The 18,226-nt window shown below is 48.9% G+C and overlaps 5 protein-coding genes across 5 annotated transcripts; 1 reads left to right on the top strand and 4 right to left on the bottom strand.

Annotated features, from left to right (window-relative positions):
- Positions 1 to 853: 853 nt before the first annotated feature.
- Positions 854 to 1,783, bottom strand: EsH8_III_001249 (NAD-dependent epimerase/dehydratase family protein; the record flags this gene model as incomplete). Its single annotated transcript, XM_083262974.1, has 1 exon — positions 854 to 1,783. One exon carries the CDS (start codon positions 1,781 to 1,783, stop codon positions 854 to 856), a length of 930 nt encoding a protein of 309 aa, XP_083123461.1.
- A 2,574-nt stretch (positions 1,784 to 4,357) lies between these two features.
- EsH8_III_001248 (uncharacterized protein) lies at positions 4,358 to 5,235 on the bottom strand (the record flags this gene model as incomplete). Its single annotated transcript, XM_083262973.1, has 4 exons — positions 4,358 to 4,426; positions 4,486 to 4,552; positions 4,611 to 4,780; positions 4,849 to 5,235. The coding sequence occupies 4 exons, from the start codon at positions 5,233 to 5,235 to the stop codon at positions 4,358 to 4,360; spliced, it is 693 nt and encodes a 230-aa protein (XP_083123460.1).
- Positions 5,236 to 6,890: 1,655 nt separating this feature from the next.
- On the top strand, positions 6,891 to 7,311 carry EsH8_III_001247 (uncharacterized protein; the record flags this gene model as incomplete). The annotated part of the gene is made up of 3 exons (XM_083262972.1): positions 6,891 to 6,953; positions 7,012 to 7,164; positions 7,228 to 7,311. 3 exons carry the CDS (start codon positions 6,891 to 6,893, stop codon positions 7,309 to 7,311), a joined length of 300 nt encoding a protein of 99 aa, XP_083123459.1.
- A 3,300-nt stretch (positions 7,312 to 10,611) lies between these two features.
- Positions 10,612 to 13,584, bottom strand: EsH8_III_001246 (uncharacterized protein; the record flags this gene model as incomplete). Its single annotated transcript, XM_083262971.1, has 11 exons — positions 10,612 to 11,060; positions 11,113 to 11,142; positions 11,199 to 11,276; positions 11,333 to 11,375; positions 11,427 to 11,505; positions 11,560 to 11,595; positions 11,651 to 11,831; positions 11,884 to 12,070; positions 12,126 to 12,494; positions 12,547 to 13,331; positions 13,386 to 13,584. The coding sequence occupies 11 exons, from the start codon at positions 13,582 to 13,584 to the stop codon at positions 10,612 to 10,614; spliced, it is 2,436 nt and encodes an 811-aa protein (XP_083123458.1).
- Positions 13,585 to 16,674: 3,090 nt separating this feature from the next.
- EsH8_III_001245 (uncharacterized protein) lies at positions 16,675 to 17,857 on the bottom strand (the record flags this gene model as incomplete). Its single annotated transcript, XM_083262970.1, has 2 exons — positions 16,675 to 17,108; positions 17,158 to 17,857. The coding sequence occupies 2 exons, from the start codon at positions 17,855 to 17,857 to the stop codon at positions 16,675 to 16,677; spliced, it is 1,134 nt and encodes a 377-aa protein (XP_083123457.1).
- Positions 17,858 to 18,226: the final 369 nt, after the last annotated feature.

Genomic DNA, 18,226 nt, shown 5'->3' with positions numbered 1-18,226 from the left:
TTAGCTAAGCTGGCTATCGACCAAGAGAGGATCGTGATTACCGTTCTAATGAATCGCGCTGAGCCACTGAGTTGCCAGTCGCCAAGTTACATGCAATTAAGGCTAGTGTTGACAACTAGCCCAATCTAAAGAGACCAATGTTATATTCAATCGCAACGTCTATTTACAATTGGGATGGCAACGCCATGGAATCCAACTGATCTGAACAGCAATTTACGTGCCCATGTGTTGTTCTAGAATAACTTTGAAATCCCAACCTGGGTCTGCTACCGGTAGATGTAGGTAAGCCGTGATGTTTGGGCGGTGGGACTCATAGGTGCTACCCTGCCTTTTGAACCCTTGCGACCCCCCACGTGCGACCCAACTTAAACTGGATGAAACGTCCCCCCAGTAGTAATTGTCGCGAAATTACGCCCGCGAAGTAAAAAGATTATAGTTTTGGCGCAGAGATACGGCCTTCTTGCAGCTATCGTTAACTTCGTCCGGTAAATATTTTATTTTGGCCTTGGCTGTTCATACGTCGCAAGCAAGCATGCACGCTGTAATCACATTGGCGCATGCTTCGGCGCAAAGAGTGTGGAGGTCAGGGGATGAGAGCCACCGCTGTTGTGCCAGAAGCGACTCGGACGCAAGTACCAAAGAGCTAAGTCACCCCTGGGTTTGAGACTTATTACTTCCAGTCAATAATTGCGCTGGTGATTCAATATTTTTGCTGGCGTAATTGCGTTTCTCTTGAGTTAACTGTCCTCATACGCCTCCCGATTTGTCATGGAGGCCAATGGTGGCTGGGCTTAAGCAAAGGTTATTTCGTTGTCAAGAGAGAGTAATTGAACTTGGAGAGAAGCAAAATTGTTTATTGATTGTTCGTCTTGTGAGCGTAATGGTATTGAAATGCAATCTCAGTGACCGTGTTCTTGATATCGTTACGGCGATATCCTCCCAGGGCTGCCAATTGCACCGCGTCGGGCTCATACTCGACTACCCTGTCGCCTGCGTATAGCGATCCTCTAGGCATCAGCGGGTGTTCTTGATCCAGTACTTTCAGCGTCTGAGGGTTTCCAACAGCCTGGAAGAACATCTCAAAGTACTCCGCATAGGTCATGTTCTGGTCTCCAAGCAAAATAGCCATTCCTGATACAGCATGGCTGTTCTCCAGAGCTCCAGCAATAGCTTCAGACAGCGATTGGGTAGAAATGAAGTTAAGCCCCCCGACCGGAGCAAATGGGGGGATGGGTAAGTCGCCCGTTGCATAATCAATGTATGCCCTAAACATGGGTATGGTCATGCCCGGAACACTGCCAACGACGATGGGCGGATCAAGACTGCAGGCGTGGAATTCGGGGGTAGCCAGTGCTTTGACTCCGTCCGCAGCCAGCTTTCTTGAGCGGACGTATGGGCTCGAGACGGGTGACTCTGGTACGACGTGTGGGTAGACGCTGCCGATGTGAACGAACTTCTTAACACCGGCCTGTCGGGAGAGCCGGGCAAATTCTGGTATGGCTTGTCCGTTGGCATAAAGGTAATGCTGGTCCGCTTGTTGGCCTTCTGGGACGTGGCGGACATCGCTACCCGCCGCAAAGACAACAGCGTCGAATTGGGATAGCTGCTCCAGGCTAAATTCTCCTCGTAGATAGCTCCCTTTAATAAAAGGAAGCTCGGCCAGGCCAGGGACTTCGCTAGGTCCTCGACGGCCAGCGATGGTTATTTCGTATCCTTTAGACTTGAGGTGCAATGCCGCATGGCCCCCTATCATGCCAGTACCGCCAATAATAAGTGTTTTCATTGCGTTTGATTAGAATGTGAAGGTGTGATGTCGTTGTGTAGCGTGTCCATCCGATATGGGAGCAGGGCTTGACCACTTTTTAACCTGCTCCCTGTCAGGACTTGGCCAGCTACGCCGACGAAATCCAATCTTTGTTTTGTGCGTAGAACCCGGGCGCCGGAAGTGTGAATCCGCCAAAGGGGAATGTAGCACAAAGCGCAAAACTTCGTATTCGTCTTCTTTAGCTGCCTCCAAAGCGATCATCTTATTTTAACTATTTCCTTTTCAAGATTAGTATTATGCTCTACAACCATAGAGTTATGGAGCTTAGTATGTCTGATTAATAAGCTGTAATGTCTATCAAGGTCATAGCTGTGTTGTTGCCAAGGAAAGCCCATAAATGCTGCAGGAAGCGTGGAACCTATGCGCTGGAATCATGAATCCACCGAGGGGAACACATTACAAAGCGTAAAACTTCGTATTCGTCTTCTTTAGCTGCCTCTAAAGCGATCATCTTATTTTAACTATTTCCTTTTTAAGATTAGTATTATACTCTACAACCATAGAGTTACAGAACTTAGGATGTTTGATTAATAAGCTGTAATATCTATCAAGGTCATAGCTATGTTGTTGCCAAGGAAAGCCCATAAATGCTGCAGGAAGCGTGGAACCCATGCGCTGGAATCATGAATCCACTGAGGGGGACGTATTACAAAGCGCAAGACGTGGTATTCGGTTCTTTAGCGGCCTCCGAAGGGATCATCTTGTTTAGCCATCACCCTTTTTTGACTAGTACTCGGACTTCGTTCAGGGTTTTGAATGAACAGAGTATAATGATGACCAGCCGAAGTTTGTAAACATGCACATAACGGAAGCAATTTTCCACGGTATGTCAGGCAATAATTATCCACAAGCGCGACTTACTAAGCCAGGGGGTTGCGCAAGATTGTCTCTCGGTCTTTGAATTCTAATGTAAACATCTATATTTCTCTGTTGGTATCACAGGATGCCCGTACGGGTGGTAATTTAAGCGTAAGCGACGAATGGTCAGAACTGGTAATGTATTCTGGTGTGTGTGTGTATCTATTAGAAGAGAAAGTAAGTAGGTCGGCAGCAGCAGCAGCAGTAGTGAAGATGTCGCTGTTGGCAGCCCGGAGGTCGGATCTCCGGGTTCCGCTGCTGCTGGCCGGCTCCCTGTTTTCTGGCTGAGTAATCCAACAATATCAGTTGCTTGTACACTCGTACTCTTTGTTCTTCCTCGGGATCCTGCTTCCGGCTTTGGTCAAATACTACACCTTGCTGTATAGGGGGTATTTCTGGGGGATCGCAACAAACGGCGGGGGCGGTCTGCCAGGGCTTACTACTACTCGGTACGCAGGACCCTTGAAGGCAAAGGTACAAAAACGGAGGCAGCGAGAGAGGGCGCCGATCTTAGTGAAGGACGCACCATATTTTAAAAGGTTTGCCCCCCGCAGACTCAAGAGGGCGACTTGTTAAGTCTGAATATTGAGAGGGTATTCTCTGCCCCCTGGAGCGGACTTCAACCTTGCATTTCTACCCTATCTCGAGGCCTGCTTCGTCAGACAAAGCTTCCATCCGCCCAACATGAAGTACCGCGGCGTAGTTTAAGACGTTGACCTCACTTCAAGCCAAACCCCCCGTCTGTCGACCCCTTTAACCCCGACCTCGTAGCTCACGATCTTCGCGTCATCGCTAACGACCTCCACGCCAACGCCGTACGCATCAAGAGCAAATCCATTCCGCGTCTCGTGGCCACTGCGCGCGCTACTCACGCAGTAGGCCTTTCACTGAGGCAGCGCAAGGCAGCTGAAGACCTCCGTAGGGAACGGCTTGACATTATATTTGTCGCGCAGTGCCTGTACACAATCTTCAACCAGGGAATAATTCCTGGCGCGACTCTAACGGAACGTGTCACATGGCTGAGTGAACAGCTGGGCAACGAGCTGGCGGTGCCGGTGTCTCGGATGGGCTGCGCAAGGCGTCTGGAAAGCTCAATGAAGTCCTTAGGTCGTTTTTGCAAACAATATGGCCCGTTTTCCTTGGCCGGGTGACGTATTCGGAATGTAAACGAGAATCCGTGGACTGGGCGCTGTTTGAACTCGTTGGCGTCGACCACTATTGGCAACGCGAGAGTGAAGGCGAGTACCTCGCTGGCCTAGAAAATACCGCTGCGATAAGCCGCTCGCTGTGATGGAGTTTGGGCGCTGTGCGTATGAGGGCTCTGCAGCCCTTGAAGCCGGCGGGTTCATGCTCCTGGAAGGCTGGCACTACTACCGCAGGGTGGTCTCCATGTCTTTAGACGCGGCGGGAGATGCATCGCAAAGCCTATGAGGCGCAAGCATGGCTGGAGCCAGTTGCCATGGGTGTGTGAAACACTTTTCTATTTTTCTGTAGCTTTCTATACTACAGCCGCACTTGAGACAACTATCCTACGATTCTGATTTCATAACGATAACGACAGTCCAAGATGCAACCGCCGTGATTGCTCCCGAGAAGTGAGGCTGGCGGTGGGATCTGTCTCGACAAGCTGGGCGACGGGCCGTGCAAATTGTCTTCTCGAGATGAAAGACTGATTTACCGGCAAGTGAGATCACCGGTGCCCCTGTCGTGGGTGCAGCGGTTGGAGTCGTAGGCGTAGCCAAGCTGAAAAGGCCGGACAGTTAGCGACCACACATTGCCAACACATCTGTAGGACAACTCACGTTGATCCATCCGCCCTCGGCGCGGGTGTAGAACTGATTGTTTCCCTCCATATACATGCAGTCATAACTGTGAACAAGAGCTGTTAGCCTGATGTTAGTCTATAGCAGAGGTGTCGTGTCCTTACTCCGTGTTGAGAGCCCCAAGGGTGAGCTTGGCGCTGACTTTGCCAATGACCCCCGCGGGACGTTGAACGTCATACCCTTTGTTGTAGCAAATTGCAGCAGGGTACCTTCTAATGTCGGGGTTGTTATCATACATGCGGTTGACGGTGTTCTTGACAAAATTCTCGCGGACCTGGGGGAAGAGTCAGCCACTGATGGGCGCAACTGCGAAAATGCAAGCCAGTTTCACAGAATGCTCACCGGGTTCCAGAAAGCCATGGAAGCAAGGCCGCCAATGGCCGCGTGGACGGCCGCAGTTACTACAGAGGCAAAGACGTTGATAGCCGGCCCGGCAATCACGGCGACAGCCGGGCTGACGCGCTTTTGCAAGGCTTGCGTGTCCTGGCCCTCTGGCGCGGGTTCGACGACGAACGTCCCGTCCTCCTGCTTCTTTCCTGTGAGAGACACAACAGCCCGAGAGGGCGGTGTGTCAGCGCGCTCCTGAAGGGCATCAACCGCTCCAGTAGGCGCGTCATCGCCGGCGGCTCGGTCTTCGATGGTGTTGATTCCGCCCTGGGGCAGAGCCAAGGCGTTGATGGTGGAGGCGCAAAGCGCGACCTGGAGGAGAGTGCCAGCGGAGAAGTGCATTTTGACAATACTTGAAGTAAAGAATGTTTGGTTTGTTAGACAACGAATGTCGGGGCTTAGAAAGAGTGAAGTAAAGAGTGAGTTGAATGTGATGAGATGGTGGCTGAGAATCGATGGTAGAAGCGGCTCAACATGGCCTTCTTATATTATTATTTGAGTACCCATCATTGGGCTTGAAGGACTGGATCGTCTTCTCGTGGGATCCCCTTTTGCCAGCTGCGAGTGTGCTTCAGTATCAGAAGGCATCTCGAACATTCAAGCCCATCCACTGACTCGCCGTCTAATCCACATCGCGCCTTCACCTAAAGACACAGCCGCAGCAGCTCGACCTCAATCTTTGGTCACTCGGGGGCAATGCAATACCTTGAACTGTAACACATGAATCAGTTCGTCGCTATTAGTGCTCTTGGCGTTGTAAACCGTCTGTTTAGTGTAGTAGAGAAATTTTGGGGCGTGTAATAGGATGAAAAAGTAACTTTTTCCTTAATCTTTGGTCCTCGGGGAGAAACTTTTCAAACCTTTTCGTGCCTGTCTAAGCGATCGATGTAGATCCGGCTGTCGGAAAGCTTAACTCATGCGGCTAATGCACACCACCCTATACCGACTTCTAACACGTTGTATTTCCAGGCTTCTAATCACCCAAAATCATTCTTTTCGGGAGTCGCTTGCCTTTTCAGTATAATGCTACCTCTCAACGCTTTATTCTCTACTCGCGCAGCTCTCAGTAACCGAATTTGATGCTTTTAGCCCCGTATTGCCTATGACATGTGACATCTGCTATATCAGCCATGGCAGTCTCTTGGCACTATCACCACACCAAGATCCGGGTCCCATGAACAAATATACTGGCTGGATGGTCTTGCCAGTGCAAGTTGGTATGCCTCTAGACTGGGATTCTTTGTCTAACAGACTGTAGGCTATTCAACTTGAAATTCATGAGAAACCTAAACCGCACAGATGCGCCATCGGCCAAGCTCCGAGGCTCTAGAATTCCCAAAAGTATTTGGTACACCTTGCTCCATCCCATCGTACTTCCGGAGATGTAAGAAAATCGCCATATCGTCCTCCTAGCCTAATACGGAATATATTCTCCAGTAGAGCTAGTTCCATGGAGCCCGCGGCCGCCTTAAAACTCTAAGCGTATGACTCAAGGCCACCCACTCACCGACGCTGCGTGCCCCTGGAACTATTGGCTCGTGCGAGGCAATACTGTGGTCTCGACCGATTATTTTCATCTGCCAAGTGGCCGATTGAATGAAATTAATTGCCAAGCACTCTGGTAATGAATCTTTTTGTGTCTGCCTAAAGTAGCATGAGATCCAAAGTGCACCGCCTCGCTTTAGGCAATCCGGGACTTTGAATCCCTCGTGATAGTTTAGTTTGGTCAAATGACTTGAATATGTAGAAGCTACAGAGACGTATGACCCGGGATACTTGTGTTGGCACGTGTTCTTGAGATGGTAGTAAAGCCTTGTATACTTACCCACGATTAGGTTGAGGAACCTGGGCTCGTTATTCTGTCAGGTATATAACTCCTGTGGCGACCGACGGATGTAGTTGCTTTGACTATACATTCATCAAAGCTACTAGAACATCGTTTTATTTTCATAACACCCACACTCATTTATCCTTCAAGGCCACTCCGTTCCTTCAAGATGATTTTTGGCAACTCCATCACCATCGTTCTGGCTGCCCTCGCAACCAGCGCTTATGCCATTGTGAGTTCTCGGAATCAAACCGCTCATATTGAGAATCCTTCTAACTTTTGTTGTCAAGTGCCATATTGGCACCAGCATTGATATGAACTGCTGCTGGGGAGGCACCGCTGGCGAGGACGCCTGTTTCCGCCAACAAAAGTCCATCAATTGCGGCAATGGAATCGAGCAGGCTAACTTCTGCAAGAACATTGGCATTGACCGGACGAGATGTGTAAGTATTTGGAAAACCCGTGCTCACTAAAGATCCTGTAGAAGCTGATCCTCCATTTTCTAGGACGCTGATTGTTGCGACCCGAAAACCGGCTGGGGTAAGCCGTGCCCTAGGGGAAAGAACGCGTGCAATGGCATTTGCCCTTAGGCATGACTCTTACGGGCTTGGGAGTAGGAGAATAAGGCAATCCTAGGGTTTTAAGACGAGATTGGCATGCACACGGACCCCGGCGCACATCAACTGCTGTATTTAAAATCGTCTTGCTAGCAACACCTGCTCTACACTCAGGGAGCCGCCTGTAACACCTACTCCCAAGACGTACCTTGGTCCCGTCCTAGATTCATCCAATCTTACGGATGAACTAGAGGACTGCGAGTCAATATCTTGACTCCTTTACTATTGAATTACTGTACTACAAAAAGCGCCCAGGGCAGCCCGCGAGCCACAGCATAGACGGCAGCAACGCGGAGCAGTATTTTTATCCACGAAGAAAATGCACGTAGCGCGATTTGTAAGTAAATCGAGTTTTACTGCAATTTCTTGCCTGCTTGGCTGGGGTTATTAAATCAGCCCAAGTCGGGATTCCATCGCGGGTGTTCTCCACGGGAATCCACAGGGCCGGGCCTTGGGCCTAGAAGTGTATGCCCGAATCGGCGAATACCCGCTGCATTGCCGGACACCACCCCACCCACATCTAAACTCCCGCTTAGACTCGTCCTGGGGCACTGTCTCCCGCCACTTCTTCCATAGGTGGAAAACTTGGCTAATTATCATTTTTTCCCACAAACTGTTTGTCATTCATTGCCTCAGTGATTTTCTGCATATTATCTTAGGGATTGCTCCTGCGAAATGCCTAGTCCGCACAGTCACCAAAAAGTCTAGCTGTGAACATCAAACGGAATGCACTTACTATTTGTTTATCTCCGAAGACTTCACCACACTCAGTATCAAAACGACACATACAGGGCATAATTTATTATTCGGATATGAAACTGGAAGAGGCATGGTGAACCAAGTTCGATTTTACGACCAATGGAGATACTCGGGAGCATCGCTCGTTCGCCAACTGTGATTTTCGAGTTCCAGGGTAAGTGTTGGAATCACAGGTTACCCGTACGGGAGTAATCGAACGTAATCAAAGGGTCAAACTAGTACTGTATTCTTCTTTATATCTTGTGTGTAGAAGAGTAGGTAGGTTGGCAGCAGCAGCAGTAGTGAAGATGTCACTGTTGGCAGCCCGGAGGTTGAATCTCCGGGTTCCGCTGCCGCGGCCGGCTGCTGCTGCTGGCCAGCTCCCTGTATTCTGGCTGAGTAATCCAACAGTAAGTGATTTGCCCTCAATTTAAAGCCTAGGCTCCCGCTTGTCTTCCTCGCTGCTATAGCCCTTGATCACTTTCGCCGATAGGCAGCTGCTCATGCACGAGCTCCAACTTCAATCCCTTTGGTCCATCGATCGATGGTGGAGGAAGTTCATTCAATCTTCGTCTCTTCCGTACTGTCTTCGTATATTGCCGTTCTAATTCTTTCTTTTTCTGATTCAGTCTTATGTTTACATTCCTCCTTCCTGGGGAATTTCTGGGTAGACCTGACCGCCGCTCTGCCAAAGCCCTAACATATATTTCCTGAGAAGGAGCAAAAAGTATATTATTGTCTTCTTCGAAATCAGATGAAGATGATGGTGGACCTTCTTGAGAACCCTGGCTGCGGCTGAGTTCGTTGGAAACATCTAGGCTGCTGCTAGCAGAATTCTGGGTTAATTTGAAGGGGAGCTCGAAGTCCCGGAGATTCTCTCTTAAAGTGGCGTTTGTATTGAGTCGTGGTTCCATTTTTTGAAAGTTTTCTCGGAATTTGGAACTATTGGGCTGAAATGCAGTCTTCCTAACAGATATTTGATCCCCTTTTCTTCTCCTAGTGTCTAAGTTACGGTAAGACAAAAAGTCTTCCCTGTGGCTTCTTGATCGAAGCTTCAAGGCAGCGAGCATAGTGGTTTTCAAAACGTTATCATCTTTGGTATGATCTTTTGATATCGTGTAATGTATCGATGAATATGACTCAAAGCTAGCTCCAAGTTGAGACTTGAAGTGGAACCTGGAATTTTGCTCGTCGTCACTCTGCCTCGTTTGGCTAAGCTTTGAGCGTGGCATTGCAAGAGATTGAATATGGACCTGGTGCTCGGTATTCAAATTTGAGAACGCTGTGTCGTTGATGGAGATGGAGCGCTCCATCGTGGACGAAACTTGGAGGAGTTGCTCATCATCCGGCGACACAGTTGATGAATGCCTTGGAGACGGTGGAGCAGGAACTGCTGGGCGCTCTGCTATCAGTTTATTCTGCCTTTTGATCATATGCCTTAATCGAGCTTGTCGTTCCCATATTGACTGTCTATTAAAGGAAGCTGTCTTTCCTGACTGTGTGTGTATAGATAGGTTGTGGTTTGAACCAGGAGAAAGTCCCGTCGTTTTCTTCCACTCTTTTTCTGTTAAAGTTTTTATCTTGTAATCCTGTGTTGCCTTCGTTTTGTTCTACTTATGCGCTGTGTCAGTGCCTCATTCTAGCTATGCTAGGCTTTTCAATAACTCACCAGATGTGGATCATCATCAATCAGCGGTTGAAGGAACGACCTCAATGTGTCTCTGGGCTCTCGTTCCTCTGCATGTGACCCGGGTAATATCCGATCGATGCCACTCTTTCGTAAACCGTGAGGGCTCAACACCTCAGCCTGGCTATAAACATCGCCTTGTGAGGAAGCACGGCCCTCCTTGTTTAGTCCTTCTTTAGCATCGTGTTGATCAGGCAACGTCGGTGAATGTGTAGGATCTGGCGAAACTACTTGAGAATTTCGAGTTTGCTTGGTCCGTCGAGAAGCTTTCGAATTATGCTCAGCAGCGAAGCGCTGATGCAGTGGACGAATGTTCATACTAACTCAAGATACCGGCCGACAGAAGGCCTTGGTAATGCGTTAAAATACCCTGAACAACGTTCGTAGTTGGAATTATCAGGTTTAATTTCCGGCTGTCAAAGGATTTCTTTGTGCGCTAGTTAAACCCAAAAGACTGTAATGATGTGATGTCGGCAACAAACTTCGAGAGGGGGGATAATCATGTCATCACCTTATTAATCATTATGGCCACTGGATAATCGCCCGGCTAAATTACGGGGTTGCGGGTGAATTATCCCTACCAGACAATGCTTGAATAGGGATTGGCAATATCTCCGAATACCGGAGGACGCTCTTGAGATTATGGTCGAATGGTATTACTGAAGACTTCAGTGCATGAACAACCCCTATTGCTTGATCTGCACGTTCTGATAAACAGTTAGTCTCTCATGAGCTAAAGATTGCAGTTTGAAGCTATTCTAAGAAGTTTTACATAAAAGCCAAAGTATGGCAAGAAAGACGGTGTCAGAATGATCTTTTGTAGTAATGGTTTCATGACCCGGGCACAATTATCGCTCCCCTCGCGCGCGACGAATGTCATCCGTCGAAAATCCCTGCCCCAACTCCTTCAGATACTCGTCAAACTTGTTTGATTCTTCAATCACAGATAGGATATGCTCATATCCCAAGGGCTTCTGACGATAGAGTGCTAGCTGACGAGCGGTTGAAATGGCATTCCGAATCTCTCGCCCATTCAGGTTCGTCTTGGACAGGTCCTGTAGATGAGCCCGAATCTCTTCGGCGTTAATTTCTGTTTCTTTCCGACGGGTTTCTCCCTCACAAAACTCGTTAGTAGGGGGCCTAGACTTTTCTAACTGTTCAATGCGGTTGATAAAGTTGCCCCAAATAAGCAGACGTTGCTGTTCGCTGAGATTCTTGTACCGCAGATTTAGCTGGATTCGAGACTTGAAAGCTTCATCAAAAGTTCCGACCCTATTACTGGTAAGAATCAAGATACCTATATTATCAGTTAGCATTACGCTAGTTACGTCTCGACCCGAAGCAAATACCATCGTAGTATTCCAAAACTCTGAGGAAGACTTGTGAGATTGAGTTAGCTCAGTGACTTGCGCGACTTTCATGACGCAAGGCGTACCGGAGACGAGTGCGTTTCTCTCAAGGTTTTTCAGCGTTCGTTCCTCAAGGAAAACATCGGCTTCATCGAGAAGTACCACTAACAGCGTTAGCACGAATTGTACAAGGGGATACAGACTTTTTTTTGCAACATACCACAGCCCCAAGTTTTCCCCAGGAGCAGAACGGTATCCAAGTACTGCTCACACATTTAGCAAGGCATTTGATTATATTCGTGCATTAGCCTCACCTTCTCTACGTCTTCTGCCTTGGTTCCAATGTCACCGCAAGTGACCCGATAGAGGGGCTTTTTGGCAATCTCGGCCACACTAACGATCGTGTTAGTCATTGACGTAAGATGTAAATAATCATTAAATAGAGACCTTTCCGCTGTTAATGTCTTTCCCGTTCCTGGGCCCCTGTAATTTTGTATCAGCTTCTGGAAACGGTTGAGACACCACTGTAATTTCATACCCGTGGAGCAATATGAAAAGTCCATTGCCTTTCCCATCAATGATGTCGGTGTTTTCTTCTGCCCTCAGCCGAGTCGTCACGACCGCCTTTACCAGCTCCTTTGTTTCTTTATCAATGACCAAGTGATCAAAGGCTTCGTTGTTCCATCTGACATCCTGCAGAAAGGCGACTTCGAGTTTCACTATTGACGTGAATCAGTATTGCCAAGGTGTTCAATCAACCAAGTGCCTTACCCCATTCTTTCTTTTGCATATTGAAGCCAATTAGATTTGTCGGGAGACACATGAAGAACTGGTTTCCAAGATCTGGTTCATCTTGAGCCATGATCTCAGTTCCAATGTCGTCGCTTGTTGCGTCGTCGTCCGTGTTAGCGTGCATTTGATTATATGTGCGGAAGTCGATCATGAATCGTGCATCAGCCTAATGAATCATTGTAAGCAAACAATATTTATGGTAGCGTTACATGGATCCTCACTGATGTTTGAATACCATCGTCTGAGAATCGAGACGAGGAAACATAGTTTCTCCGCCGACATTTCCAGAACATCTTGCCACGGCTTTTCAATGCCTCAATCGTCCCCTCGCTCGCATAATCCATCGGGTATATGAGAAGATCCTCAATCTGGAACGATCCATCGGTTTCCGCTTCTGGGAGTTCGCCTATGTGAATGGATGATTCAACTTGTGTGAAAGTTCCTCGGAACGTCCAAAAGCTGACTCTCATGGTTGCAGAGAAGTTTTGGGGGGACGGTTGATTTACCCTCAACCAGTTGGTGGCAGATACTCCATTTAATTGAGATCTTTTGCTTCCCTCGGTCTTAGATATCAAGATGGACTTTGGGACCTAATTAGAGTCAGTATTTAGTTCTCAGTGAGCCGAGGCTGGTTGAACATACGAACAAGTACCGAATGTACTTAGCTGTGATCCTACCCTGCGCAAGCAAGGAATCCACTGCACTCCATTCTTTCTCCAGTCGGCCATGAATGTATGTTTGGAAGACTTCAAGATGTTTTTGGAACGTTGGGCTCAGTGCATCGCTGATAAGGTCAATCTCTTTCCGTCGGTGAAACCACCACAGATACGGAAAAGAAATATCATCATCGGAACGTCTGTTGAACTTCGGATGCGGAATGCCTTGCAACGCTAGATCAGCCATCTCCTGCAGGGTTTCCGACAAGTCCTCAGCAACGATGCTTATGTCCTCGCTCTTGAAGAAGCTTGAGGGGTCCGAGTCCAATGTCCTTGTTACACGGCTATGATAAGCCACGGTTTTTGGGGCCGATTCCGCGCAGCATTCAAAGTTGCGATAGACAATGAACGTAATCTCCTTGTTTCTCTCAAGATGGAGTTCGAGATGGGGGATTGCGTGGCTTCCCCTCAAGTGAGCGTCGTACGGCCCGGTCTCCACCACCCACGGCTCATCAAGATATAGTTCTTCGGTGTCCGTATCAAAACAGTGTATCTTGTATATTACCTCGCATTTGGGAGGCTCTAGCTGCTGCATAGCTCTGTACCTCAAGCTTTCAGCTTGCTTGAGGGTGTCGGATGCGACATCCATCGCCTCCAAGATCTCATCATCGGGTATGTCGGGTGGTAGATCTAAAAGATGGCACAGCTCACGGCGCCAGTCGATAGTGGTGATTGGGTGCCGCCTTGGTTGATACTCTGAGACACCAGTCCCTTTACCAAATCAGTAATGAACCAAAATTACAGAGGCAGAGCCTGAAATCTTACCTGAATGCTGGCTCTCAGGAGTTGTTTCGCGGCTTTGTGACGATGAGTGGGCCTGTCGAGCATGTGCCACCTCACCGTCAGCCCGATAGCGGCTGCTTAATGGCGCAATCTTGATTCTCTTTGCGGAAGATGAAGAACCCTCCAATCGAGGCGGAAGCGGCGCTCGAGACCGCTTCGAGCCTCGCTTTTCGCCTGCCATCATGTTCGGATTGTTGGAAACGATAGATAGATGTAGGTTTCAGAGGGTGATGTTCGCAGCCTGATTACGATCATTATCAACCAGGCTGGGGTTTTGGCCGCTGCATGGGTCAGCATCAATACTGTCCATTCATAGGACGGCTAACCGAAACCCCATGTCAACTTTGGCTTACTATACGCCACATCCAGGCTTCACATGATGTTTTTCTTTCTTGAGAGGCAAGGCTGGGTTAGCGACATGGATTTTGCGTGATCTATCAACTATAGACTCTCCATTCTTGGAGGAATGCTTTCGCATAACAAGCTCCTGTTGCAGCTGCGTAGTCTTGCCACACCTTGCTCTTATGGCTATCCGCATAATCGCATACACCCTTGATCACAAGGCACGGAAAAGTATCCCAGACTCCGGCAGCTTCCATCTCAAAAGCGATCACGCCTTCTTCCTTCGCAATGTTATCGCGGTGCTCCCCCGACTTCATGACTTGGTCTCCAGAAGCGACATAGCCAAAATGCACTGCCGGGGAGGGTCCCGATGATCCGAGTGCTGTAACGTTCAGAACCGCGTCAAGTCTTCTGCGAGCCACAAGCTTGGTCTTGTCGCAGGACAACTCCTCGCATGTCGAGCTTCGCGCCTTGTCACAGACGATGTCTGAACTAGATCCTGATGGGGAGCATACGGTACAAGCATTCGCGTCGTTGTGCTTGTGTCTGTAGGCTCCTTGAAAGGCCATGTCTTCAGCTGCGCCAGGGTATTTTACCGAATCTCCCAGCTCTTGTCTCAATGTCTGAAGGTGTTCGTATGCCTTTTCTTCTAGCCTTCGACGGCCCAACCGCCCCTTTAGCTTGTTGAGAAGACTCCTGATCCCCGCGGGAGGTTTCCCGAAGTTGTCTGATATCGCAGCCTTCCTCACGAATCTGTCAGGAAACTGTCTTCCAAAGTCGTGACCAACGAGGCCCTCGCTGATAACTACATCGCCGAGTATGATCTCCAGTTTTCCTTTCTCGTAAAATGGGACGCCGCCACAGATTCCAACGACCAAAGCCAATTTCACATTTGGGAAGCTCCGTCGGCAATTTGTCGCAACGATCGCGCCACTGCCCTTACCCATCCCGGGCATGTGAACTAGCACTATATGATGGTTGCCGATGATGCCGAAGGAATAAGCGTTGCTGTCATCCAGAGCTCTCATCTTATCTATCTCGATGCCATCACAGTGAATATCAAAGAGAGCTTGAACAGCATCAGCCTCCAAAGGCAAGGCACAAAGGATGGCGACTTTTATTTGTTCAGGATGCGTGAGGGGGTCACCAATATCTTGATAGAGATCGATGACGTTGGCTCGATCTTCGAAGGGTAACTCCCGCACTCGATTCTCTAGTAATGTCCAAGACTGTTGCTTGTCGTTACTTTCTGAGTTTGGGGTCGGGGAATCGATATCAGGTTGCTCAATATTGGCAGTTTTCGATGATAGATTTGAATTGAAGCTGTAAATCGAGGAAGCTTCTTGGGTACCGACATTGGCATTCTCGGCGCTGGTGTATGGCAGTCAGTATTAGGTGTTGAGCCAAAAGAAATTATTTTACGTTACCTTGTTGGGATTGCGGACCCAGGAAGAGTTTCAGACTCTTCGCTGGACTTTGTAGCGGTATAAGGCGGTGGCGGTATTGGCCTTTCAAACGGTTGAAGAGAAGCCAATTTGCTCTCTGTTGGTTTTGCACCCTCGATGCTAAGAACTCCTCCTATGTCCGAATTTTGTCCCTTTCGTCTGAGAAACATCACTTTCAAACATGATGACTGTGCCTCCCACAAGGCGTTCATAATTCTTTGAAATTCAAGTGGCCAGCACTTCGTAACATCCTCAAAACGTGGCGAGAGTATTCTGATGTCCAGAACGATGGTGAGTTTGGGAATGATTTTGCAGACATTCATCAGTAGATTGAACAATCCCTGACAGTTTCGAGGCTCCTTGAAGGATGGCATATTCTTTGAGAGAAAAGCCAAGGGCTTCTCCACAGGAACGAACCGCAAGGCTTGGACAATTAATTGTTCGATGACCATCTCGGGAGTAAGGCTGGCGAAGAAATTGCCTTCAACTGAAGGCGGGAGACCACTTAGCATGATGATAACGGGATTGTACTGTTCGATGTGGCTTATGAGCTCCAAGCCAAACCTTTCCAGCCGCTGAGTTCGTGGAATAGAGGTTTCCAGCGAGATAATTAGTGGTTCTGTTGATGTGACCCATCGTCTTAGAGTCTGATCCGCCCATATGTCTCGTGTATAATTGGGGCTTATAACACTGGAGTCTGCTCTTGCGAGAACATTCAGGAATGCCTCAAGCCGCTCCCGCATGCAATAAGGGTCAACAAAGCAAAAAGAAAGCCGAGAGAAAGCTAGGATCTTCCATAACAGTGATGGATCGGGCAGTAGCAGAGTCTCCCACAGAGTGCCTAGACGGTCACGCATACAACCTACGCAGCTGTTAGCAATCATCATGGGAATTTGAGGCAAGGAATAATGCTACTCTGTATTCTGGCGCGTATTTCTTGCAGATGAATGGAGTAATTGACATCTTGTGTTTTGAGATCGATCAGAATGTGTGCGGTATTATCTACACCTAACGGCGTGTCACCACCATTAGCTTCAGCCTCGACCACAACTTTCTGTCGCAATAACTCCTCGAAAAGAACTTGAACTTCTTCATTCATTTCCAAATATTACTTAGAATGCTTTATTCATCAGTCATCTGTGGTGTCACAATCTATGTTGGCTGCAACGAATAATGAACTATGGAATATCGGCGGGGTGCGGACAATCATACTGCTTACTCATATACCTGTTTGGGCTTAGCCATTCATAAGTCTTGAAGTATGGCAATCAGCCAATAATCAACTCAGGATGTCATGTTCTGCTGCAGCCCACTATCCATGCACATCGGTGGCACAAGAGGGGGCGTGGGGTTAATCGTTGGCTCGCACCTGGGATATCAATAACACTACCCGTCCTACTCATTGACAAAACACCGCCTGTATCTTATGAAAGGGTAACGAACAGTGACAAAGCCCGAATCTTGATTACTGTAGCACCGAGGCCTCAAACCGCCCAGTATATCTCGACCTTGACGCTCTCAACGTAATTGCACCAGCCACCAAACCTCGCCTTAGCCCATACTGTGACGACATCGCCCAACTTCAGATCGCGAACAAATTTGCCAGTCCCAGTTCCCCGGCCTCGGCCAATTTCCGCCAGACGATCGGCCTCTGGCGATTCAGGATGAATATTGTCGGTCCAAGACCATACGACTTCATGATCCATAAACTCCTTGTGGGCAGTCTTGTTGTTTTGGATTTTGAGGTTCTCCAGCGCGTGCATACTGTGGTGGTATGCAAGTTTTCCGTCGGGTGTCACTTCGACCGGAGGGTATATGGACTGTAGACCGCAGGTGCAGAAGTTTGTTTCGTCGGTTTCATGGTTCTTCTCGTTGTCAGGATCTTGGCTGGATGCAGACCTTTCACATGATCCGGTGCCTAAACTGTCAGTATTCCACAGGACCCGAATGGGTGGTGTTTTACTCACAAGTCCGATCCTTGTCAAACTTCTCCAATCCCGCCTCAAACCATGACCAAGATCCTCGATAGGTTCCTCTGTCGCCATGTCCGCCGCCCCATCCCTGATCTTTACTCCGCAACTTGAACACGATCTTCCGAACGGGGTGGGTCAGCGTTGGGGGTTGCTTCATCGATCCGGCGAAGTATTCTCTGGGAGCTTCGGAAGCCAACTCCGTGGGGCTTGATGTGGGTTCCAGGAGAGTCAGGTTGCGGAGTGGCTCGGTGACAGGGGATCCGTTGCCCGACTTCGGCGGAAGGGGAGCGGTCTTGAACGCTGGGCCGACTTTCTTGTAGCCGAGGAAGCCTATAGGAGGACACCTCAGGATAAACTTGTTCTCGTCATTGGTCGTGCCGACAACGCGCAGGGGGTCGCGAAGGGTTGTCACCCGGTGGTATATGCTGGCTTCGGAGTGCGGCCAGTACTCGGCCTGGTCGATAATGAGGTCTAGAAGCTCGGGAGGGAAGTTGAAGGCCTTCTCGAACATGGTCCTAACGATGACGACATCGGTGGGTGTGGGTTTGTAGTTTCCGGGCTCCTGAGAGACCTGCCCGGCCAGGTTGTTTTGCGCATCTGATTGCATGTTTCCGACGACTCTGGCAATGATTGCACCAGCTGCGACAGTTGCTATGGTTCCGGCGTATTGTTGGAGCGAGGAGAAGAAAGCCATGTATGCTAGGATAGAATGTTTACAAGAGGCGAAAGAGGGGTAGGCTACCTAAGTACGCCAATTTCATAGGGAACCTCGTACCTAGTTGCACGACGGTTACGTGTGGAGGCGACGTCAGCTAATTAGGTATCTGGCAACTTCAGGGTCTGAGCACGGAGGCCTGGGGATGCTTAAATTGACGTCAGTGGGGGAACATGGATCACCGGCGGGGTGGCCCAGTCCAAATCATGGATATACCCTGTCGTCGCGATAGCATTATCTCTTATCATCACGTGAAATTACACCATTTCCAGCCGCCGAGAGCCGATACTGGGCCGTCGCCATCAGAGCTCTCCAGCTTACAAACCGGCCTAAAAGCGTTGATATTTC

The sequence above is a fragment of the Colletotrichum jinshuiense genome, chromosome 3, assembly GCF_051148585.1.
Source record: "Colletotrichum jinshuiense chromosome 3, complete sequence".
Lineage (NCBI taxonomy): Eukaryota > Fungi > Ascomycota > Sordariomycetes > Glomerellales > Glomerellaceae > Colletotrichum > Colletotrichum jinshuiense.
The sequence above is the reverse complement of the archived record's forward strand: the minus strand, read 5'-3'. Positions and strand labels throughout refer to the sequence as shown.